Genomic DNA, 26665 nt, shown 5'->3' on the forward strand with positions numbered 1-26665 from the left:
ACACGCAAAGGGGAATGCCCATTTCAGACCCAAAGCGGACAATAGATTAGAGAAAAAATACTTAGTGCGTTAATTTGGTCATAAATAAATATGCATTTACTTTCTTCCAAATAAGCGCCACTACAGTTTACAATAAGTAGTTAAAAAAAAGTAACTCTATTGAAAAAAGTGTGTGTGCCCGCTCCGACGCACGACTGGAGTTTACTGGATATAAAAAATTAAACGAAACAATACGAGAAATAGTTCTATATTACGACAACACGATACACTACAGATTATTAACAAATTAACGAGACACAAAACAAACGACTAACAAATATATGAAAATACAATAATGAGAGAAACGCGCGATCAGTACGAGGCTTTGTGGCGGACTGCCGGCGCAGCAGCCCGGCGTCACCTGCGATAACGCGGCCGCGCGTTGGCTCCTGATTGGCGCGCGCACGCATCACGCAATCAGGAGCCAATCAGGCGCATAACGCATTTCGTGTGACATGCTAGTACGATTTTGATTGGCGCGCGCACGCATCACGCAATCAGGAGCCAATCAGGCGCATAACGCATTTCGTGTGACATGCTAGTACGATTTTGGTCCCCATAATTTTCATACCCCGGGCCTATATATGTAAATCGATTCTAAAGGAGTAAACTCCAAAAAACAAGATTTTTATTTTTGCGGGAAAAATATTGCCAGGATCAAAACCATTTGATGATTTTTTTAAATAACCGATAATTGATTTATTTCTTAATCTTTTTTTTACGAGTACACATTATTTCTTATGTTTTTGTTTTAGTTGTACAAATTTAAATAATAATACAAGTTAAGTTTTTTTTTATTGCTTAGATATGTGGACGAGCTCACAGCCCACCTGGTGTTACTGGTGGTTACTGGAGCCCATAGACATCTACAACGTAAATGCCGCCACCCACCTTGAGATATAAGTTCTAAGGTCTCAGTATAGTTACAACGGCTGCCCCACCCTTCAAACCGAAACGCATTACTGCTTCACGGCAGAAATAGGCAGGGTGGTGGTACTCGCGTACTCACGCGAGGTCCTACCAGCAGTAATTACGCAAATTATAATTTTGTGTGTTTGATTTTTATTACACGATGTTATTCCTTCACCGTGGAAGTCAATCGTGAACATTTTTTAAGTACGTATTTCATTAGAAAAATTGGTACCCGCCTGCGGGATTCGAATACCACCGGTGCATCGCTAGATACGAATGCACCGAACTTATCCTTTAGGCCACGACGACTTCAAATTGTAAATAATACATGATAATATGTACTTATGCTTCTCAGTTATAGATAATAATAAAGACTAGTATGAGATTAATATTCACATTTAACTGTAACTTAATTAAAAATAATCTATCAGAGTATCCCCTTTTTATTGCTATTGTAGCTTAAAAACTTTTAATGTCGCTAGTTTATCGTGTTCGTCAATTAATAGAAATTCGATGAAACTCAAGATTTTTTCATTTTATATATTACATTTTCATACATTACAAAGTTCAGCAAACATTTAAAAATTAAATTCGGCTGTCAAACAGAGGAGAGAAAAATATTAAACTGTGTGAACCCTCAGTGTTAAACGAGATATCAGCTGCCAAACACGCCAAGCGTGCGTCCGAAATCATAAATTCCGCGTGTGTTGGCTCATTTTGTATACATTGCGTGGAATTTAAAAACATTATTTAAATTATATTCTACTGTAAGTGTACATTTTTGAGGCGAGTCATCGAGCTCTACTGGTGTCACCCAAAAACGGATTATACCGAGGGTAGACCGATTCATGTACTCTTAATATCCTACCCGCAGTGATTACTCGCGAGTACCGCGCCAATATATAACAAACTTTTTAAAACAAAATATTCGTAGCAAGAACCCGTTGTAAAATACTATAATACAATATTAGTCGAACGTATGTCGAATGTTGACTGGTGGTAGGACCTCTTGTGAGTCCGCGCGGGTAGGTACCACCACCCTGCCTGTTTCTGCCGTGAAGCAGTAATGAGTTTCGGTTTGAAGGGTGGAGCAGCCGTTGTAACTATACTTGAGACCTTAGAACTTATATCTCAAGGTGGGTGGCGCATTTACGTTGTAGACGTCTATGGGCTCCAGTAACCACTTAACACCCGGTGGGCTGTGAGCTCGTCCACCCATCTAAGCAATAAAAAAAAATGTACATAGTTTTAAGAGTATTGGTATTAGTTATTCTCTATCACTGATCTCGAAACCGTATTATATAACGTATAAATATATAGTATATATATAACCGTAAATAATTTATGTTATGTGTATTTATGTAACAAGTCGTTGGATACGAGCGATGGATTTTCTCAGAACCGATATAATACGTTTGATTTATTTTATCACATTTCGTTTTATCCGCCGAACCTGATTCATATTTTCATTCACATTACAATTACACGCTCAGAAGCTTCAATGTTTTCTGGGAACGTTTTCACTAATATCGTTGTGAGTTATTTTCTTCGTCTCGCTCGAAGCATTCTTTTGACATTATGATGAATATGTTAGTATATGAATAGCATATAAAAAAAAACATTCATTTATTATAAAACGTTACTCAACCAACTCACCTTATATCCTGAAATTTCTGTCGCACAAAATCTATTTCTATTGTTTTTCTCGGCACGTATTATAATTTTGGTACCAACTTTCGAATGACATTGGACGATGCAAAACTAGTTTTGTTTTTAAATGCAAAAAATACTCGATGCATCAGTAGATGTTTTTCTTTGAACTTGGATATCATTGACTCCTAAATACCGCATAGACACTGATTAATTACATTTTTTCCTTACGTATACACTGGTAGCCTAATGGGCTATTCCAGCTATGAGCGGTCGGGTAAGTGAGAGAGAATTTGCTGACACTAGTCTTAGCAAGAGTCTAATCGTAGGTGCTACTACCGGATCACCGAAATCGCGACCCACTGAGAAGATCCGGCGAGCAACTCAGTGGGATGTTTCTATGAGTTAATTACATTGAAGTAATAATACGAAGCCTATCATTCAATTTGAATGAATGGTTGCTCCATGATAGAAAATAGTCCGTTAGTCGAAAGAATGCGTTTCTTGCGGGTAGTAATGAATTTTTGTCGAACAAAATCTGCACTAAGTAACAGATTATTTTCATTGGATCAACATGGGATAAATGTTGTTTTTTTTTTCCTATCTAAGCTAGTAGCCTTGAGAGGCTATTCCAGCGTAACCTTAACTAGTAGGTGAGCTCACGGGGCTCAAACCTGACGACGTTGCTAACACGAACCCTAGCAAGAGCCGTTCTTCGCAGAATCTACCACCGGATCGGAAACGCAACCCACTGAGAAGATCCCGCGAGAAACTCAGTGGGCTGTGTCTCTATAACGATGTCTATATATTATAACCTTTAGAATTGAAGTGACTTAACTAAAATTTTTAAGAAAATGAATTTTATATTTCGAACAACTTATAAACATGTATTCTATCTATACTAATATTATAAAGAGGAAAGATTTGTTTGTTTGTTTGTTTCGAATAGCGAAACTACTGGACCGATTTGAAAAATTCTTTTTCCATTAGAAGCCGACATTATCCCTGATGAACATAGGCTACTTTTTTTATGTTTTTTTATTATTTTTTTTTGGTTTCATGTGTGTTTTAATGTTTCCGAAGCGAAGCGAGGGCGGGTCGCTATTAGTTTATAAAATTAAACAGTCTCTATTTTTGTATAGAATAGGACAAATTACTCTTTCCGTCTCTTTTAAATTAAACGCATACTTTAATGTATTAAAATTGAAACTGAAAAATTACGTTTCTTCAATTATATTATGAAATTCTTATTGCAGTTGTGTCCAATATACGTTTACGAGCTAATTATAAACGAAACACTTAGACGGGAGAGAGCAAAGAGTGTCTATAAATAAATGTCAGCTCGTATTATAGCACTAGGTATTCAAGAACTATAATTTATTATTCGTTTTCAGAAATAGTCTTGGAGAAACACTTTTCGGTAAATTGAAATTGATGAGGTTGTTGGCGAAAAGTGGGTATATCGTGTGTTTTGCCACATGCTGTGATGTCCGACTGTGCGGATCAGGGCTGGCGTTACCTTGTATTATCACCAAACAAGCGACCCACCCTCGCTTCGCTTCGGAAACTGTAATTTATTATTGATTTCTCCACTATTTAATGGATGTCATCATACATACTATTGGTCCCCGATAGTCGAAATTCGACTATAATTAATTGAAATTATAAGTTTGTACATTATTATGATTCTATTGTCAAAGACTAATAAATTTCTTTAATCACGGATTTCGCCAAGACTAAATATACACTTTAGACAAATTTAATAAAGACAAAACAATATTTAATCTATTCTCAATTTGACCACAGTCTATAACTGCAATAAGACAAGTTTGACAATAAACAAATAGTATGCATGCGTGTGTGGTCAAATAATGGTAGTGTGTGTAATGTTGTTTTTATTGATTTAATGTATTTTTTATGCATAATTAAAAAAAAATATTAACATTCTGCACTCCTTCTCTCTACTCCGTCCGCGTAATTTTCGTAAAAAGGGGTACAAAGTTTTTGCTTCACGTATTAATATATAGATAAACCTTGCTCTTCAATCACTCTATCTATTAAAAAAAACCGCATCAAAATCCGTTGTGTAGTTTTAAAGGTTTAAGCATACATAGGCGCAGACAGATATAGGGACAGAGAAAGCGACTTTGTTTTATACTATGTAGTGATAAGTTTTTTTTTTTGTGAAACGTGTAAATGTTATACGATTTTATTGAAACTAGTGGTCGTTCGGTAATCGAAATTCGACTATAATTATCAATTTAAATTATAAGTTTGAACATTATTATGGTTCTATAATCACAAATTTCGCAGGAGGTTATATTATAGACAAATAATATTAAAGAAAAACAATGTTAATCTATTCTCAATTTGACTTACAGACTAACATTAAATAAAATAGTTTAAATGCGTGTGTGTGTGTGTCAAATACATGGCAGTGAGTGTAATGTTTTCTTTATTGTTTTCATATATTTTTTATGCATAATCATTCTGCACTCCTTCTCTATATTTTCTATAAGTGTGGGAAATTTCATACTCCGTCCGCGCAATTTTCGTAAAAAGGGGTACAAAGTTTTTGCTTGACGTATTAATATACAGAGTGTATTGTAGAATAAATTGAGAATGACATAAACTAGCGTAAATATGCACTTGAACCTTAAAGCACGTTGTATTTGAATCGTCGCAAACCTGAAAGTGCTCTTAATCATTTTTTTTAAACCAGATATTCCAGGTAATAAAGCTTAAAAAATGTGTACTATAAATATAAATGCTATATCTAAAACTGAATAAACACGTTTCTTCGGATATCAACAAATGTTATAAAGTACGATTCTCTGACTCGAACCGCAAAAGTTTCGACAGTAGCTTTCACGAAAATTGCATTAGTTCATTTGAAATTCAAACTAAGTTACATAGGGGTACATGAAGGGGATACATGTGGGGAATCAATTATTAATAAAAAGGTATTTAAATGAATATACCTACCCAAAAACAAATGTCAGTTGCAGGAAAGTTAAGTGTGTAAAGATTTTGTTTTTTCTGTGAGAAATATCTTCAAGAAGAATTAAATAAATGGGGGTGGAATAAGTGAAATTTCAAAGTACAATAAAATCAAACACATATAATGAACATGGATGCATAAACGCAGAGAAGCTTGTACACATAGACTACCGCATCGAAATTAATTAATTAATTATTCAATTTATTTATTTATTATGTTGCAACAACAAAGTGATTATCAATACAAAACATTGAACAATTGACAAAAGTTCATGGCAGATGTCACCTCAATTATAGGTGCAATCGACAGTGCATTAATAACAAAAAAAAAAAAAAAAATTATGTAACTAAGATTTGATTACATTTGATTGATTGCTTAAGATTAATTTATATTTAATTGGGAAATGATCCGCGACAGATTTTTCCTGTAAGTTGTGGGACAATTAGAAAAAACATATATTTCACTTAAAATTAGTTCAGCGTTAATTATTGATTGTATACAATTTATTATAAAATATCGATTCAAAATTTGCTTACCAAGCAGAAATGAGATAAATTCGCTGTACAAAGCGTAACTATTTTTAAATATAGTAGCTACCTGTACATATATCTGAATATAAAATCCACCACTATCATACACTAACACACTAACACACATAACACACTAAAAAATCCACCATATCTACCATATGAAGTACGCTAAATCATAAAACGAGAAACTGAATTCATTAAGAATTCTAATTACTACAAAAAGCTACATTTTATAAAAATAAATGAATGAATTATTATTTTTCAATACTTTTTTTTCCAAAATCTCCAAACGCTTGAAGGAAGCTACACGTGATGCTAAGGCTGGTTGGTACTTTGCACAGAGAGTAAGTCTGGCTGTCCAACGAGTCACAGATTTTATGAGGTCGGTCCATCGTGTTGGAGATCGCCCGCGAAATCATTTTACCCTCCACTTTCCCTTGCACCACCAACCGCTCAATGGAGTCCTCATTACAAGTGATGTGCCCCAAGAACTTGAGGATTCGTATTTGGACAGTTGATAGTCTCTCCTTGATGTTGAGCTCTTTCAGGATCGAAACGTTGGTATAGTAACCGGCAAACATCGTGAGCAAATGACCTTGACTGCGCAGAACCGAATTTTAGATCACTTTGGTGGTGAGGGTGAGGCGCGACGGCAGGGGAAATCGTATCGAGCGCGTTATTGGTAGATCAGTCGAACCTTGCGTCCCGCACCGCATTCCGCATTCCGCTTGCTCCCAAAAGTACGCTTGCGTACAGTGAAAAGTCTATCGTTATTAATCGTTAAGTTATATTTTGTTATAATTGCTTGTTGACTTTGTTGCCATTGCTATTTGTTGAGTGTTTGTTGATTTTTTATAAAAAATACACTATGCCGCGACAAACTGGTGTAGGATTCAAAAGAAAGGGTAGAAAAATTATGTACGACGTATATTGCTTCATTATAAAACAGGGGAAGAATGATATTATGGAAAAAGTAAAACAGACTTCGGAAGCAACAAAAACATCAGTGAGTACTGTTAGGTGCATTATTAACGAAGCTAAAGGCTCTGGCTTGCTCATCGTGCTTGGGACTCCGGGTAAGAAAAGATCAGGGAAGAAGAAAGTTACCGGAATGGATAGTTTCGTTCAATCTGTAATAAAAAGGCTTCGAAAATTTTAAAGAAGATATACATTTTAATGGCTCGGAATGAAGTTTACGACGAATTATGAAAGAGCTAGGCTTCAGATGGAAAAAAAAAACAGAAAATAATCGGAAGCTGGTAATTGAAAAAAGTAACATTCGATTACTACGAATCGAATATCTTCGAAAAATAATTAATTATAGACAAAAAAGAAGATCGAACCGACCGAGTCGTAAACTACACCGATGAGCTCTATGTCGACTTATCACGATGATGGCGACTCGGGTGATGAAAACAGTGATGATGATAATGGTCAAGATTATGATAACGAAAAAAAATTACAAATACCAGCTTCGCTTCAACTGAACGAAGACCTGGCAACAGCTCTAGTTTTGACTTAATAGAAGGAATATCTATTTTACCCCAAGATTAAATTATTATAATTATTAACCTATATTTTTTGTTGATGTTCTAATAAATATATAAATAAATACATATGTTGATTTTAATAATTTAATTGCATTATGACGCAGAGTAAATAATGTTTTTGCACGTGAGTGTACCATGCGCAAACTTACCCCCACTACGTCAACAAATGCTCAAGAAGTTTGCCGGCTATTATACGGTGCGCGGTCCACGGAATTCTGAGGAGACGTCTCCAACACCACATTTCCAGTGCGTCAATCTTACGACGGTCTTGCATCTAAATGCATGCAAATAAAATGAAAAAAGACAAAAAAAAAATTAATGAAAAATAAAGAAATTAATGTGTTCGAGTATATAAGTATCTCGTTTCCATATACAGGGAAATTCAATTTTGGGGGTTGGTGAATGTGTGTGCTTTTTCCACGACCATTTATCTATTTATATACAACAATAACATTGTATTTTCATGCCAATGTAATATATATTTTTTGGGTTTAATCTCCCGTTTAAAATTATCAGTTTACAATGCTTCGAGATTTCGATTACTTTGTATGTAGTAAGTAGTTTTGGTTGTCACTGACGACTAAGGCATTATTCGTCGCAATTCGAATATTTTGCTGACGATAAAAAGCTACACACAGTTAGAACGCACAGTATCTTGAGGTGTAACAGTTTGTTTCACTTGGGGTAATGCTCAGTTGTTGACATTGTCGTAATTTAATACGACTCGCGTCACGTTTGTTGAAATAATACCTATCTAATGCGCAACTGACGCGTTTCGATTAGAATAGTAAGCAATATTTAATATACAGGAATTTTAAGAAAAATTCCTATACAGAAATAGTTGGGTCTAAATATAATTTTGTGACCTTGTCATTTCGTAATGAGTTATATTGAGTTCTTGATGAAATATTTTGTGAGAAGTTTTAGAAAAATTAAATGATTCTATGTTCCACTGCGTTCTTTTATTGTATCCTCTTTTACTGCCTACCATTTTTTTCCTACTTAAGCTGATTGCCTTGAGATGCTGTATCAGCTTTACCCTAGCGTGTAGGTGAGCTCTCGGGGCTCAAACCGGAGGTGTTGCTAACACTGCCCTTAGCAAGAGCAGTGCTTCGCAGAATCTACCACCGGATCGGAAACGCGACCCACTAAGAAGATCCGGCGAGAAACTCAGTGGGCTTTATTGCCTTCCATACTGTGTATTGTCGATTAAAGTGATCTCTGTAGTGGACTGTAGGGTTAGGATGGGCAAGGAACTTAATAAATAAACTCGCGAGGATTGCTCGTATAAAATTTTTATTTTTAGAAGTTTTTTTTTTTTTATTTTATTTTTTTTTTATTGCTTAGATGTGTGGTCGAGCTCCTAGCCCACCTGGTGTTAAGTGGTTACTGGAGCCCATAGACATTTACAACGTAAATGCGCAAGGTAATTTTATATTAATTATTATTTAATATTTTAAATAATTTGGTTAAAAATAATTAATAATTACTCATCTTGTACATACATTAATTTAAAAGAACATTCATGCAGTTCCAGTCCGGTAGAATAAAACCGTCAGAAGTCTTCTATGTCATTCTGTCGCAGTGTAAATTTTATGTAGATATTTGTGTCTTAGTGTCGCTTTACGACCTGTTATTCCGTTTCATCGAATTTCCAATCACGAAGATGCCACAGAAGTTTTCACTGAAAAAAAAAGTAAAACTGGTGGTAGGACCTCTTGTGAGTCCGCGCGGGTAGGTACCGCCACCCCGCCTATTTCTGCCGTGAAGCAGTAATGCGTTTCGGTTTGAAGGGCGGGGCAGCCGTTGTAACTATACTGAGACCTTGGAATTTATATCTCAAGGTGGGTGACACATGTACGTTGTAGATGTCTATGGGCTCCAGTAACTACTTAACACCAAGGTGAGCTGTGGGCTCGTCGACACATTTAAGCAATAAATAAAAAAAAGTAAAATATCCAAATTGGTCCTTCGATCTGGTAATAAGAATATTTGTGAATGTTAGTCCTGTTGTAGGCTCGTTTGGTTAAGTATAACTGCTTTGTCTGTCCCAGCTTTAAAATAATCATACGTTCTCGTTTAAAGGGTCAGGGGTCCTATAGTCCAATATAATTAGGACTTTGACAACACGTCTCACGGCCTATGGGCTCTGTTAGCAAATTAACGATTAGTGGGCAATCAATTCAGCCATTAATGCCTGTGAAAACTTTTAAACCGTTGCTTAATTACTGTTTCAATAATGGACTTAAAATATGCATTTATTCTTTACGCTCTGTCGCTCTGTTGTTTGCTCAAATGTGCAAAAATCATTTTCACTTCTTACCTATGAACTAATGAAAACTGTATTTATACTGACATGGAATGGGGTGAAAGGGTGTTAAAAAAGACACATTTTTTTAATTAGTTGTTACTTTTTTTGTTTTATATACACTTTGTTTTCACCGCTACTCTTTATTCATACAAAACGCACGCACAATTATGACGGGTTGTCATCGCCTACCCGACAATGTATCAAGACATTTGTACAGAAATCGCATGAAAAAATAATTCGGTTCCCTCGTTTTTCTACGTCAGCCGCTTAGTCTCAATTCTAAAGAACATTAGAGCATAATTTACATTATTTGTTCTCAGGATCCGAAAATCCGCAACGTCGTCCTCATCGGGAGCCAAGGGTCGCTCGAGGAGAAGACGGTCACGGTTTGTCACGGCACGGACTTCGTCAACGTGAATTTCATTAACTTCTGCTGCACTAGGAAGGAAATTGCACAGGTAAACCTCGACTCGACCGGACCTCGATGTTGCGTTTGACCGGTTTAATCTGTGGCGCACCGAGGTACCCGCTGTCGTTTGTATTGTGTGTTGGAATTGTGCCAATATTGTGGGCTTCAAATTGTGTATGTAACCTCCAGAGTAAATAAACTTTAGCGGGATAGGAACATTTTGAGTTGCCCTAATGGAGTACAGCTTTTAGGTAGCGGCAGAGCCAAGTCGCTGCCTTGGTATTGCTGACGTCCATGAGCGACGGTAACCACTCACCATCATGTGGGCCGTATGCTCATTTGCCTACATGGGCAATAAAAAAAAAGGCACGTCCGGTTTAGTTTCGTGAGCGGCTAATTTTGTTAAGCTAGAAATGGCAACGATAGTATTTAGTAAGGTAAGACGAAAGTTGCCAGCCGGGTTAGACTAAAGTCAGTAGTAGTAGGTCAAGATCACATTTTAGTAGGTTGAACAAAAAAGTCTTAGCCCTACACATGCAGCTCAGGCTTTATTCCTGCCTCAGTTTAAGAAATCTCGTTGCTGACAAAACAAGGCTAACAGGACGTGTTTTGTCTGAAACCGAAAAGTATTATGCCACAATGATGATGCTATAGTTATTGAAGCTCAGGCTTTAATCCTGCATCAGTTTAAGAAATCTCGTTGCTGACAAAACAAGACCAACAGGACGTGTTTTGTCTCAAAACGAAAAGTATTATGCCACAATGAATGATGCTATAGTTATTGAATACAGATAAGTTTTACCGATATGCTTCAAAAGTCCGATATTCAAATCTATCGATTTTGCAATAATTCATGCACTAGTTGCTTACTGTGACGTAAATGTATCCGTTGATATAATACTCGTACGGTTTAATCTAATCTCATGAAAAGTACAGATTTATATAAATAATTACATTATGAAATGTACATCAGTAAAGTTTTCATTTAATTATGATATAACATTAGTTAGAAGAACTAATTTATCTGAAATGTTTTAAGAGTACAGAAGTAACGTCTTGTATTTCTAAGCATTTTTATTTCTTAGAAGTCAGAAAGAAAGTGCCTCCACGTTTTTTTTAATTTAATTAAAGCAAATGAACGAACCGGAGTCGCTTTCACGCCCAATTTACAAGAGGGAATGCGTTTCGGAAACAATTCGCCAAATGAAATTATTTTACCTGTAGGTACGTGAGGATCGTAATAAAAAATAAAATACGACATAACTCACGTAGAATTTCCACAAATTCTCGATACAAAGCCTCGAATATCTTTTCAATGTATTGCACGCGGTCCGATATCCGTGTTCAGTCGAGCGGGCGGCCCATCCTCCGTAACAGAATTGTATTGGAGATTAAAAGTTTCCGTTATTTTGTCGTATCGACTGAAAAATAGGACGAGGTAGCAGCGCCTGTCTAAGAGGAAACGGTTGAGTTTTTGAACAGAAAGCGCTGCGTGTGAATCCACGATGTTTCTATTCAAAAATTTACTATTCACTGGTGGTAGGTCCTCTTGGGAGTCCGCACGGGTAGGTGCCACCACCCCGCCTATTTTTCCGCCGTGAAGCAGTATTTCGTTTCGGTTCGAAGGGTGGGGTAGCCGTCGTAACTATACTGAGACCTTAGAACTGATATGGGTGGGTGGCGCATTTAGGTTGTATATGTCTATGGGCTCCAGTAACCACTTAACATCAGGTGGGCTGTAAGCTCGTCTATCCATCAAAGCAATAAATAAATAAAAAAATTAATTTCGCCTGAAACCAGATAAGACTTCATTAACTCGGGAGACGGAAATGAATGTGTCATTAAGTACGCTTGTTTTATGGAGACAGACGCATTTGCGTTATTTTGCGAGTGAAACGAGAACTGGCGGCTTCATATTCTATGATGGTACCGCATACAGTAAGTGCTTACCGGAATGTACACAAAAACGACATGATAAATATTGTATAAAAGCGATGATATATGCGACGTAGTTTTTCTAGCGATCATAACAACGTGCCATTACTCAAAACGGACATATTTGCGAATCAAGAAAAATAGACGGTTCCTCATTTATGTAGTATTTGAATATCTCCTTTATAGATTTTGCGAGATGGTTGTTTTATTTTTTATTTTATTTTTATACTTAGATGGGTCGACGAGCTCACAGCCCACCTGGTATTAAGTGGTTACTGGAGCCATAGACATCTGCAACGTAAATGCCCCATCCACCTTGAGATATAAGTGCTAAGGTCTCAGTTTAGTTACAACGGCTGCCCCACCTTTCAAAACGAAACGCATTACAGCTTCACGGCAGAAACAGGCAAGGTGGTGGTACCTACCCGTGCGGACTCAGAAGAGGTCCTACCACCAGTAATAATTGTTTTACCACCAGTAATAATAAAAATAATTGTTGAGGATATTATCTGTTTGCGGCTCGCTTGTCGCTTCTCTGTTTCATGATTGATAGATATACTACGTTTGAGGTTGTGACGTCACAGGCTCACAACGGACCGGACGGTCAAGGTTTGTGTCACGCGTACGCTTTTGTTTATGGGTTTTTGACACCGTTTGAGTGACATGTTTAAAACAGGTCGGCCCACGTTATGTGGCTACCAAATGGAACGAACTGAACACGAAACCCGGGTTCCAAGGATTTTTAAATTAAAAAAAAAAACACGATCGATGGTAACCTATTTTTATTTTTGTGCCGTTTCGTAATTTCCTGAGATTTATGAAATAATGAAAAAAGTATAGTACATACCAAGAGTCTATATACCCTTTAAGTAGGTTTTACCTATCTTTTTCTGGACTGTTGCTTGGTATGATGGTAAAAAGAAAGGTTGATGGTAAAGATTACGTTTAATATTTAGACTGACCCTCAAGTGCTATGACGACTGTTGACTAAAAAAAAAACCACAAAAAATATTGTGTTTGTGTGGGTGTGTGTGCTCAAAACATTATTACAAATAGCGTTGATGACTAGCGATTGTGTTTTTTTTTTACCTTTTCTGGTAACCTTAGAGGGTTATGCCAGCGTAACTGAATTAGGTGAGCTCACGGGTTCCAACCTGAGGAAGTTGCTAACACTAGCTGTAGCAAGAGCAGTGCTTCGCAAAATCTACCACCGAATCGGAAACGCGACCCGCTGAGACGTTTTTTTTTTCTTATTGCCCTTGTAGGCAGAAGAGCATACGGCCCACCTGATGGTGAGTGGTTACCGTCGCCCATGGACTTCAGCAATGATAGGGACAGATCCAAGCTGCTGCCTACCGCTTAATGCTCTCCACAAGCCTCATTTGAAGAAGGACATGTCATAGCGCTCGGGAAACACCGTGGAGGGGAGCTCATTCCATAGGCGGATGGTACGTCGCAAAAAAGACCTCTGGAAACGCACTGTGGATGACCGCAGTGGCTCCAGGTAGAATGGATGAACTCTACTCCGGTGGCGGGCGGTGCGATGGTAAAAACGAGATGCCGGTATCATCTCGAACAATTCCTCCGAGCACTCCCCATGGAACATACGGTACAAAATACAGAGGGAACCGAAGTCCCTCCGCAGACCCAGAGGTTCCAAAAGCAGAACAGCGAGAAACTCAGACATTAATTGCACAACATAATCAATCAAACACAACCATGTTCAAATCAACCTAAATTTACCTAGAGCATTATGGGTGTTCGTGATTAAGTAATTCTCGAACATATTATTCGAAGTTTGCGACTCAAAGAGAGAAACCTTTGAATAATCGCGAAGCTCTTGTTAAATAAATTTACGCAATTCGATCGAGGTGCGTTACGTTTTCGACCTACTTGGATGATGTAAGGCAAAACGTATTAGTTCTGTTTTGAATATATTGCAATAAAACTGCCTATTTGATTTTCTTTTAATTATGTTGATTATGTGAAATTCGTTGGCCTCTTTCAGACACATCCCACTGAGTTTCTCGCCGGATCTTCTCAGTGGGTCGCGTTTCCGATTCGGTGGTAGATTCTGCGAAGCACGGCTCTTGCTAGGGTTCGTGTCAGCAACGTCGTCAGGCTTGAGCCCCGTGAGCTCACCTGCTAGTTAAGGTTACGCTGAAATAGCCACTCAAGGCTCTCAGCTTAGGTAGGAAAAAAAAAGTTGGTCAAAAATATCTTTCGGTGTTCTTTAGGTAATGGGTTACGTGAAAGTGCGTATTTATTCGGTGGCTTTGTCTTTTTGTTGTGTTTGATGTGTGTTTTTTGGGTTGGATGATCAACTTACCTACCTGGTTGATGACGGGTCATTAGGCAAAACCGCAATGCATACCCCGTACGGTAAAAAAATGGAAATTCCCGCCAAAAGATACTACATATTTTCGAACTAATTTTGATGCAACTAGCCAGCAAAAAAGTCGCCCTTTTCATTTTACGAATATTGTGTGGAATATACTAGGTGTGGTATTTTTTCTTGTCACGTTTTTTTAAAGGATGTGTTTTCAAAGGCTATTCCTGCCGCGAAATAATACTTCGTCTTGGTTTAAAGGGTGAGAACGATGACGCAACACACTTGAGACTTCGAACACAAATCTCAAGGCTATCTACCCTATAAACCTTCAAACTGAGTCACATTGTAGGTAGCGACTTTTTGGTAGGCAGCGGCTTGGCTCTGCCCCTGGCGTTGCTGAAGTCCATGGGCGGTGGTAACCACTCACCGTCAGGTGGGCCGTATGCTCGTCTGCCTACAAGGGCAATAAAAAATAAATAAAAAACATGGTTCCTTAAGTGCTGGACGCTGGCACAATTACGTGCAATCAAAAACTAATTGTAAACTGTAAAATCACTTTGACTACTAAAATGACTTAAAATGGCTTTTCAGCATACCTACGAGAATAGAACGTTAAGAAACGCAATATATGTATCCATTTTTTGGGTGCAATAAAAGTGAGTTTACGACGAAGTTTTCGTTCGAATAATATACTCGTTACTTTGAATGTATGGCTCCCAATAGTAGCGTTAGCTTCCATAGTTCTATCTCGACACGCCGCGGCATAGAACGTTACGAAATTATTACATTGCTTGTAAGTGACGCGGAGCTACTGTGTGTATTTACAGTTTTCTGTTAGTTGTTTAGACAGTCTCTTTATCATGCTAACCTGTCTTAGATTTTATGAATGAATAATGTTTTTGACAGGTATGCGTACGAACGATCTCATAGTTCATCCAGGTAAATGGTTATCGGAGCCAATAGACATCTCAATGTCAATATTTGCCGATTTCCACGTTGAGACACGGGAAGTTCCAGTTTTATTGTATGACGATTGTTATATCACCTTTCAAACTGGAACGTATGACTACTTCGCTGAAACTGGCAGGATGGTATAACCTATCCTATCCAATATCAGCCACCACAGGTAGTATCCACGATATCTTATAATTATATGGGCATACAATACGTACTCACATCAGTTATAGTATGGGATCGTAATTCATTTTATTATCATCATTCTCCTACCCTTTTCCCAGTCACTTGGGGTCAGCGCAACAAGTTTTCTCCTTCCATACTCCTCTATCTAATCCTCTATCTATTCGCTCACTCCCCTCTTATATATATCGTCTTTGACGCAATCCATCCATTTCTTCTTAGGTCTACCTCTTCCTCTATATCCATCCACATTCATAGTTAGCATTCTCTTACCAACCTCATTTTCATTTCGTCCCATCTCATGTCCATACCATCCCAAACGTGTACTTCTCAGCTTCTCTGTCACAGGTGCCACTTTCAGACTTCCTCTCACATATTCATACATATCATAGATATATATATTTACTATTATCATTTTGCTAATTGTGTTAAAAAGACGTGTCGCTTTCGAGTTGTTTCAATACTGTGTTTTAATTGTTAATTTTATACTATTATAATTAAAAGCGAGTTGACAAGTGTTGTTTGCTAGGCTACGTGTTGTAAAATGTCAATGGCATGTAATAACACCTTTGGCATCGTCATCAGCTAGCATTGTAAACGTTCTACGAGTATGTATTCTCAATATTCTTCGCAAATATCAACTTCAATGGCTCGTAGTCTTTTAGTCTTTTCATCGGTCTTCGCGAGTCGTGAATATAATTAAAATGACCTGTACAGTTTAATCTCCCGTTTATTATTTTCATTTTATTGCCAACGTTTCGGAAACATATCGTTTTCGTCGTAACTGATGACCGAAACAAAGACGCTTATTCTGTCCACGGAAACTAAAGTATTTGATGGCTTTTAGTAATATTTTGACAATTATAATGCCGTGTGTGGGAGGTTTAATGACAGAGGGAAGATTTTTCACTGAGCGGGTGATATTGCTCGGTAGACAGACGGTCCAAATGTTGTGGTTCGGAAATTGTTTTACATATTATTAATAGGTTAGGGGAAAAGTTTCTTTGCATTTTTTAAGAAACTTCACAACGTTTTTTAATAAACTATAATATTTAAAAAAAAGTGTGTGTGTCCGCTCCGACGCACGACTGGAGTTTACTGGATATAAAAAATTAAACGAAACAATACGAGAAATAGTTCTATATTACGACAACACGATACACTACAGATTATTAACAAATTAACGAGACACAAAACAAACGACTAACAAATATATGAAAATACAAAATGAGAGAAACGCGCGATCAGTACGAGGCTTTGTGGCGGACTGCCGGCGCAGCAGCCCGGCGCGCATTTCGTGTGACATGCGCATAACGCATTTCGTGTGACATGCTAGTACGATTTTGGTCCCCATAATTTTCATACCCCGGGCCTATATATGTAAATCGATTCTAAAGGAGTAAACTCCAAAAAGGTTGTGAATTTTCTTAAAAAATGCAGTACGACACAGAACAGAAGGTACAGTAACAGTACAGCACAGACAGTACGAAAAATAAATAAAAATCACATATTTTCCTAATTTGAATTTGGAATTATCTTCTTTAAAATTTATACTTTTAATGATACCAAAACCAGCCAGATACAAATAGTATAGCCAAAGAGATTTTATTACAAGTTCATACATACTATAATGCGAAAAGACTTTTTTCCCAACCTATTATACATGTATATATGCAAGCTTATTTTGAAAATGTTGTAAGCGAGATTCGGGCATCTGTCAAATATCTTGTGTTGTATGATAGCTACCGCCACACCGCGCACTACAGTGACGTTCATAAGATAGATTGATAGACGTGTAAGCTTCGAAATTTGGAAGTGCTTCAGTAAAGCTTTCCGGCGCAACTTGTGTGTTCGAATTTCCCCTTTGAATGCATAATTTAGAATTATGTTCGTCTTCCATTCTTAATCTTATCTTATCTTTATCTTTTAATATTATATTTTCTCCAAGTCGTTGGATTAACTCGACAATTTAGGTATACACGTATCCAAAACAGATGGCAATACAACAATTTTACTATACGGAGCAGCGTTCCTGGCACCATGATTTATAAATATTTTAATTTTTAATTCAGCTTACTATAAAGAAAGTGGTTTCAATGTTTTCCAATTAAAATCATAATGTAACGTGAACAAATCAATGGTTATGATACGATTGAATAATTGGTGTCGTAGTCGCATTGATTTAATTCAATTTTAATTATCCGTCGTCTTCGTTGTAAGAAGACACAAGAGGAAAATTTCAGTACACGTTTTAAACTCTTTATAGAGAGATATTTATTTTATACTAGCTGACCCGGCAGACTTCGTAGTGCCTCAATCGATAAATAGAAGGCCTAAACATTTGTATAAAATAAACTTAAAAAAAAACCAAACGAATCCGTCCAACGGGTGACACATCAAAGGAAAAACAAAATTGTTTTTATATAATTCCGAGCATTTTCATATTTATTCAGCTTTTAAACCTTCTCTGGACTAACACAAATAATTCAAGACCAAAATTAGCCAAATCGGTCCAGCCGCTCTCGAGTTTTAGCGAGACTAACGAACAGCAATTCATTTTTATATATATAGATTTTTTTTATTTTCTTTTTTTTTATTAGTCACACAATACACATTAGAAGCTAAAAAGATACACAAAAAATAACATTTATGTTTATAGTTGCACTGGCAATGCTCGGTCTGCTTAAACTTGAATACAATAGAACGAGATTCGAAGCGTGAAGACTCCACAGGAAAATGTTCTCGCTGTTTGAGCCCTAAATAGATACGCCGCACAGTGGGTCGATTCTATGATTTTAGTGACTTAGGGACCAACTTTGTTTTTTTATATATTTTTTTATGTAGATAGATAGAGCTCGTTAATCTCAATAATAATTGTTTTGGGCAAAAATTACAAAAACTTTATAGTTTGGTCAGAAAAATGTGTTTTGTGATTTTTTTGTATGGAGCGGGTCACATTAAATTAAATTCCTGCTAAGTACCGCGAGGTCCCGCTTTGAAACTTTATTTTCCTTATACCTTGTCTAGTCTACTATCATTTGATGCTATGAACATGTGCATAAAGTTGCAACTCTGCCAAATAAATGGATCGAAAAAAATTTATAAATACATAGAATAAAAACCTTTATATTTTTTTTCGTAAGTGCTTTTAAGTTTAATTTGATATGGATTAGTAAGTAAAAGCACGTAATGATACCCATAATTACATAATACCTAACAACAATACATTTAGTAGGTCTCTAATTAAGCAATCTCTCTAATTATTAAGATAGTTAACATTATTTAATGAGGATGATTAGTTAAGTAGCCATTACTGGGTAGTAGAAAATATAGTAAACATTTGTTTGTCTCTGGAAGTATAAAGTGACCATGTTTATTATATACTAACTAGTGTTCGTTTATTCGTACTACTACTAATATCTCGTGATTGTCGTTGTGATCTTGCTGTTTCCGTTATAATTGATAATTTTGTTAACAATTTAGGATTATTTATGATTTTAAGAGAGCAACTACAGTCGCTGTCTGATAATAAAAAACTCTTTCAATTCCTACAAAATCAAATAAACGTGACCGAAGAGAAAAATGTTGAGCTCCAAAAATTCAGTACGCAATTTTGTTCAAATATAAGTGCAATATGGAAACGAAGTAGTCGCATGTTAGCACAGTTTATAAGAAAAAAATGTGATTGGTTAGAATGTGCAATAAACTGGCCTGAAGGAATGATACCTGAAGCTATCAACACTGCACATGAAAGGCTCGAGATTTCTAATACTGAAGATGTTGAAAATGTACCACCCTCAAATGTATTACAGAAGCCTCGACATCTATTTTTGCACCTCGAAAACCTTTTGAAGAATTGGGATCCAGGCAAAAACGAAGACGCATTGATAAAATTTACCAATCGCTTTCGTTATTCCCGGATGAAATGAAAACTACTACAATTACTAGTTTGAGAAACACTAGAAATGAAGATGTAGGAGAAATAATGAACCACTTGTCAAATCACCCCGAAGATCTAGAAAAAGTTAATGAGTATTTAATTACAAGTAAAGTGAAAAGTAGTACATATTCTCCCGATAAGGCAATATTAGTTTCACTTAAATTAAGTGGCAGTATATAAACCTAAGAGAAGCAGCAAGTGAAAATGGGTCTGATTTATACCCTTCTTAATATAAAATTAAGCAAGAAAAGACCAAATGTTATCCAGGGAAAGACGAGGTAATTATTACTAAAGAAGGAGCTGCTATTAAAATGCAAGCATTACTAAACTTGGCGCTATATAGGCTTTTAGATGTGATTACTTCGGATTTGGACTCTGCAAGAGAGCTACTGCTTATAAGCAAATAGGCTTTGATAGAGCCCCAGGTCAAAGTAATTATAAACAAAAAACTGAAACAGAGTTTGATGATTCATCTATTTTCATGGTCAGTCTAGTTCCTATAAGGCTTCAGAAATTTGATGGAACAATTGTTTGGGAAAACGACCTCATCAACTTTTTATTGCCGTCCAATAATTTTTAAATTTACAAAAGAAACGCAGTCAACAGTGACAATTATAAAAGCTAGCATAACAGAAGAAATAGAAAGACTTCAGCCATCAAAAATCAAACAAGTTGAAGTTAAGCATCAATTGCACATGATGATGATGGACAGCAAAATAACCTCATATTTTTCATAAATATTTTCTGCTGTCTGTGATATTTGCAAAGCAAAACCGTCAGAGTTTTTTGGAGTGACTTGCTTATCAAAGAGAAAATAATGAAGAAATATTCCAGTATGGAATGCCATCTTTACATGCCTGGATAAGATGCATGGAGTGCTTACTTCATATCGGTAAATATAATTTTATTACTTCACAATTTTTTCATCATATGTAGTTTCCTGTGAGATTATTTTTTATATGACACTTTTTTGTTTGCGTCTTATCGTTTGGACTTCAAGAAATGGGGTTGCAAGGGGGGATGACAAAGAAAAAATATCAATCAGAAAGAGCGCTATACAGCAAGCGTTTAAAAAGGAATGCGGTTTACTTATAGATGTTGTCAAGCAAGGAGTAGGAACAACCAATGATGGCAATATTGCCAGAAGATTTTTCAGGGATGCAGAAGAAACAGCCCGCATAACAGGAATACGTAAAGATTTAATAGAGAGGCTTCACGTGATTCTTCACTCTGTTGCATCTGGAGAGCGCGTTTCCAAATTTTCGGAATTTTTTAGATATACTGCAGAATTGTATGTTAATGTATATCCCTGGTATTATATATGCCTTCCAGTATCCATAAATTGTTAGCACATGGCAGTGATATATAATAATGAAGAACTTTGGTGCCATTCGTATAGGTAAACTCTCGGAAGAGGCAGCGGAAGCTCGCAATAAAGATTTTCGGAAATATACAGAGAGATGTTATTCAAGAATGAGAAGTAGAACGTCGACTAATGAGGATATTTTACACAATCTTCTTTCGTCTTCTGACCCAAAGATCGAAAGGTGAAACAAAATATATAATATTTAGAGAGATTGCATAATTAGAGACCTACTAAATGTATTGTTGTTAGGTATTATGTAATTATGGGTATCATTACGTGCTTTTACTTACTAATCCATATCAAATTTAACTTAAAAGCACTTACGAAAAAAAATATAAAGGTTTTTATTCTATGTATTTATTAATTTTTTTCGATCCATTTATTTGGCAGAGTTGCAACTTTATGCACATGTTCATAGCATCAAATGATAGTAGACTAGACAAGGTATAAGGAAAATAAAGTTTCAAAGCGGGACCTCGCGGTACTTAGCAGGAATTTAATTTAATGTGACCCGCTCCATACAAAAAAATCACAAAACACATTTTTCTGACCAAACTATAAAGTTTTTGTAATTTTTGCCCAAAACAATTATTATTGAGATTAACGAGCTCTATCTATCTACATAAAAAAATATATAAAAAAACAAAGTTGGTCCCTAAGTCACTAAAATCACAGTATCGACCCACTGTGCGCCGTCTCTTTTATTCCGTACATCACAAAAGAACTGCACACTCCTATCCTGCTCTGCGAAGCCGGGTCCTACTATTCCTATGGAGTGTTGACGTCATCAAACAGGCGACCCGTCGTAAAATAGTAAGCTAAATTTAATCATAATACGAGCATACTTTGTGCGGAATCATCGACGAAGACCAAGAAGAACTACCCACATTATTATTTATATTCCAATCTCTTCTCAACGATTTCACGAAGCATAAGAATTTGAGAGTAAAAAAGAAAACCAGTAAGAACTTATATGATTTGGGTTCATTCGCGAAGCAATTGCTCTTGAGATGTTAGGTCTCCTTCGGAAGCGCTCGGGCAGTTGTTAGCAAATCTCACCCTTTTGCACGCCCACCTGTCCTGGTGAAACTGGAAAGGCCTCCGGGCCACCAGTAATCTTTCAATAATAAAAAAAAAATATTTGGGTAATTAGTGGCCTACCTACAAACAGCCTTTGATGCTGGCGTTTACCGACATCCTCTCAGCATATTTTTTTGCAAAGCATTCAAACAATTGGGTTTGAAACGTGTGACGGCCGTTGTGTAAAAATTGTGGCATTTACTTGTCTATGGACTCTTGTAAATATCTATTCAATCAATTCACCCATCTATTGCGATAAAAAAAAACTACTATAGGTTTCTGTAATCGAAACATTTTTTTCACTACAACCAACAAAAGCATACAATACAAATTCAATTTCCAATTTATGTATGTAAGAGCTATTAATTCCAAATTTATTAGAGATGTGATAATATTATCATTAACAAGTAACAATGTAATATCAAAAATATAATACATAATACATATTTTGTTCGTTAATGTGCGTACATATTGATTTCCTTTGCTTATTATTTATTAGCATAACTATTATTTGCCTACCTAAGCTGATGGTCTAGAGAGACCATATCAGCGTAACCTTAACTAGTAGGTGAGCTCACGGGGCTCAAACCTGACGACGTTGCTAACACGAACCCTAGCAAGAGCCGTGCTTCGCAGAATCTACCACCGGATCGGAAACGCGACCCACTGAGAAGATCCGGCGAGAAACTCAGTGGGCTGTGTTTGAGGGTGGATAAATGTTGTAATGTTACCTTAAATTTGGTGTAGGATCGATCGCATTCTCTCAGCGGGGGGACAATAATAGGTGTGCGCTCACAACACACTGTACCAATAAGAAACACGCAAACAAGTCGCAAGGTATCTATCTATCTTTGAAATTTGAAGGTACTAATTTAATTTCTGAGAAGATCCGGCGAGAAACCCAGTTGGCTGTGTCTGTGGGGATTATTTGTCGAAAACGCTGTGCAATTCACGAAAAAAAAAAACTATTTTGAATTTCAACGAAATTCGTGCACGATTTACAGTCGGCTACTACATCGTTGGCGCAGCTGTTCGGTATTGTAATTTAATTATAACACGTTGGACAATTGCTTTTTTCAATAACGCCTCTCTAAGTCTTTTGTTTTGTTTTAACGGACTTTGTTGTTAGTAAGTATTTTGGGAATAACGACGAAGGGAAGATCTTCCACCGAGCGAGTGAAATCGCTCGATAGACCGACCGATGGTCCAAATGTTGTTATTCGGAACTTCTATGTATGCAAGCTTGGCTTATCTTGGTTTTACTGGTGGTAGGACCTCTTGTGAGTCCGCACGGGTAGGTACCACTATCCTGCCTATTTCTGCCGTGAAGCAGTATTTCGTTTCGATTTGAAGGGCGGGGCAGCCGTTGTAACTATACTGAGACCTTAGAACTTATATCTCAAGGTGGGTGGCGCACTTACGTCGTGGATGTCTATGGGCTTTAGTAACCACTTAACACCAGGTGGACTGTGAGCTCGTCTACCCATCTAAGCAATAAAAAATAAATAAAAAACATGAAATGTCGTAAGCAAGATTCAGGCATCTGCAAAATATCTTGTTGTGTGATGGCTACCCGCCACAGTATTCATTTTAAAATGTTCTCTAGTAAACCATGGCAATTATTACTTGAACATAATGGAATATGGTACTTATTGAAAACTAGCGCCATCTGTCGCACGTTTGATGGTACGTTGTCAGAAGCCTTCCTTGAAATTCTACTAAAAACAGTCACAGTAATTGAATCCGATAAACTACGCATGAACGCATATATCACGAACAAAAAGATAATATTCCTTTATATTTATTCCTTACTGGAATTCAGAGAATTGTGGATTTCGAAACATGAAAATTATTCGAGGTGGTAAATTTTTAAAAGAAAATCAAATATACATATTCGTTGGAAATAGAATTACGGACACAGTAGGCTCGTTGTGTTAGCGCGATTAATTAAATATCACCATTCTTTTATTTTTTGGGTTTTAGGGATTGCTTAGGGCGGCCATTGAGACTTTTTCAGCTACATCAATACGAGAGGGCGATTTAACAATGGTCAGGGAAATTTGAGACCTATAAAATCAAAGGCAGCTAAATCCAAGTCTGTCAAATATTCAGGTAAACTACAAAAATCGGTCCTAAACACATCATTACGGATCCTCCCGATCCATCGAAGTACTTTGCTAGGGCCAGTGTTAGCAACACTCCCGGTTTGAGAAGCTGAAATAACTTTGTTCGGATAGCTACGATATTCTTTATTTTAAAGCAGATTTATAAAAAATGAGAATATTCCTAATAATCTGAATTTTAAATGATACAATTTCGTTTATTAGTACTTAGCACAGAGCAAAAATAAAAATTTTGAACTGAATTTGTTAGAGATTTAGCTGCATTTGTTATAACATGTAAACACTAAAGCTCGTCCAACTAACTAAACAAGATAGCGCCATTGTTAATCCATTTTACGACATTAAGGCGTTTAGCTGCCTTTGATTTTATAGGCCTCATATGCTTTTGTGCAATTTACCATAATATCGCGCGACCGGCTCATAAGATCGGCGAGAAACTCAGTTGGCTGATGTTATTCACATAGCGTGACGTCGAACTCTTCCACTAGTTCGACGAGTACGATCTTTGTGTATACGATGCTTAGATGGGTGGATGAGCTCACAGCCCACCTGGTGTTAAGGGGTTACTGGAGCCCATATACATCTATAACGTAAATGCGCCACCCATCTTGAGATATAAGTTCGAAGGTCTCAGTATAGTTACAACGGCTGCCCCACCCTTGAAGCCAAAACGCATTATTGCTTCACGGCAAAAATAGGCCCCTACGGACTCACAAGAGGTCCTACCACCAGTAATTACGCAAATTATAATTTTGCCGTGGAAGTCAAAGATGAACATTTGTCAAGTACGTATTTCATTAGAAAAATTGGTACACGCCTGGTACGGCGCCTGGCGACACGCCTGGATTCGAACACCGGTGCATTGCTAGCTACGAATGCACCGGACGTCTTATCCTTTAGGCCACGACGACTTATAGATGTGACACTGTGGTTGCTGCTAGCGTTAGAACTAGCTAGAAAAATAACAACGGCAATGTTGACGTTGTTATTGTCCTGTGTTCGTTACCAAATAATAGCGGAATCATGAGATCTTCTATCCCTGATCGTGACGTAAACCAACGATTCTTAAGCTATTGCATAGCTTTTATCGCGGGCCTTGAGCGCGGCGACCGAATCATGACATTCCGTAACGAAAAAAACCTAACACCCCTCACTCCGCCTACCATGTATTTTTTAATGGAACAACCTTTTCAAATTGATATACCGCCTCCGTATTTACCACAGTAGGCTTGCGTTAGAATCGCTGTAAATGTACTCAAATAGAATAAACAGATTTCCAAATAAGTATACGTTCGCGAGCGTGATACAGCGAATCGACGACTACTGTGACAATAATTTGTACCGCATTTGGGGGCTACTTAAATATCCATACTAAATTTTAATGATACATTTTTATCTACCCAAATAGTAGTCGGCAATAGTGTAAATATGTCTATAGATATCCATAGTAGATGATATATTTCTATCTACCCAAATGGTAGTCAGTAATAGTGTAAATATCTATATATTAATACGTGAAGCAAAAACTTGGTAACACTTTTTACGAAAATTGCGCGGACAGAGGAGTATGAAATTTCCCACACTTATAGAGGATGTAGAGAAGAAGGAGTGCAGAATACTTTTTTTTTTAAATTATATATTAATAATACATTAAATCAATAAAAAAACATTATACACACTACCATGTATTTGACACACAGGCTTATAATTTATAATATTGTTTATCTTTAATATTATTTGTCTATGGTGTGGTTTTGGCGAAATCTGTAAATAAAAAAGTATAATAGTCTTTGATAATAGAACCTTAATGATGTTCAAACTTATATTTTCAATTAATTATAGTCGAATTTCGACTGCTCCGGGACCACTAGTGTATGTAGATGTTTCATGGGAATACTACACAAACGGATGTACTATATCTCCTATTCATACCGAATATAGCTTCGTTAGACAAATTCAAATGTTTATTCGACAAACATTGGTATTTATATACATCCTTCACCTATTCTGTTTGTTTGTGCAAACATCACAACACAAGGTGGGTCAATTGTATGGTTATCGCATTCCTATCATTTAAACCGGAAGATTATCATGCTTTCTCGGGAGTAAGTAAGAATTAAATACCCACAACAGACGCAGCCGATAGAGTTTCTCGCCGGATCTTCACAGTGGGTCGCGATTCGGATCCGGTGGTAAATTCTGTGAAGCATATTGCACATTGCACGTGCTAGTGTTAGCAAATTCTCTCGGGTAGACTCTGTGAGCTCACCTACCAGGGCGTAGCCGGAATTGCCTCCTAGGCTAGGAAACTAGAGAATAGGTAACGAAAAATCAATAAATATCATAGCCA

The 26665-nt window shown here is 36.8% G+C and overlaps 1 protein-coding gene across 1 annotated transcript in view; it reads left to right on the forward strand.

The window, feature by feature from the left end:
• Nucleotides 1-26665, forward strand: part of Plc21C (Phospholipase C at 21C) — a 111803-nt gene that overhangs the window by 25418 nt on the left and 59720 nt on the right. Inside the window, exon 3 of the mRNA XM_028184464.2 lies at nucleotides 10314-10451. Coding sequence (XP_028040265.2) covers nucleotides 10314-10451 — 138 coding nt within the window. The remainder of the gene's footprint in view (nucleotides 1-10313; nucleotides 10452-26665) is intronic.

The sequence above is a fragment of the Bombyx mandarina genome, chromosome 12 (genome assembly GCF_030267445.1).
Source record: "Bombyx mandarina strain Sakado chromosome 12, ASM3026744v2".
NCBI lineage: Eukaryota > Metazoa > Arthropoda > Insecta > Lepidoptera > Bombycidae > Bombyx > Bombyx mandarina.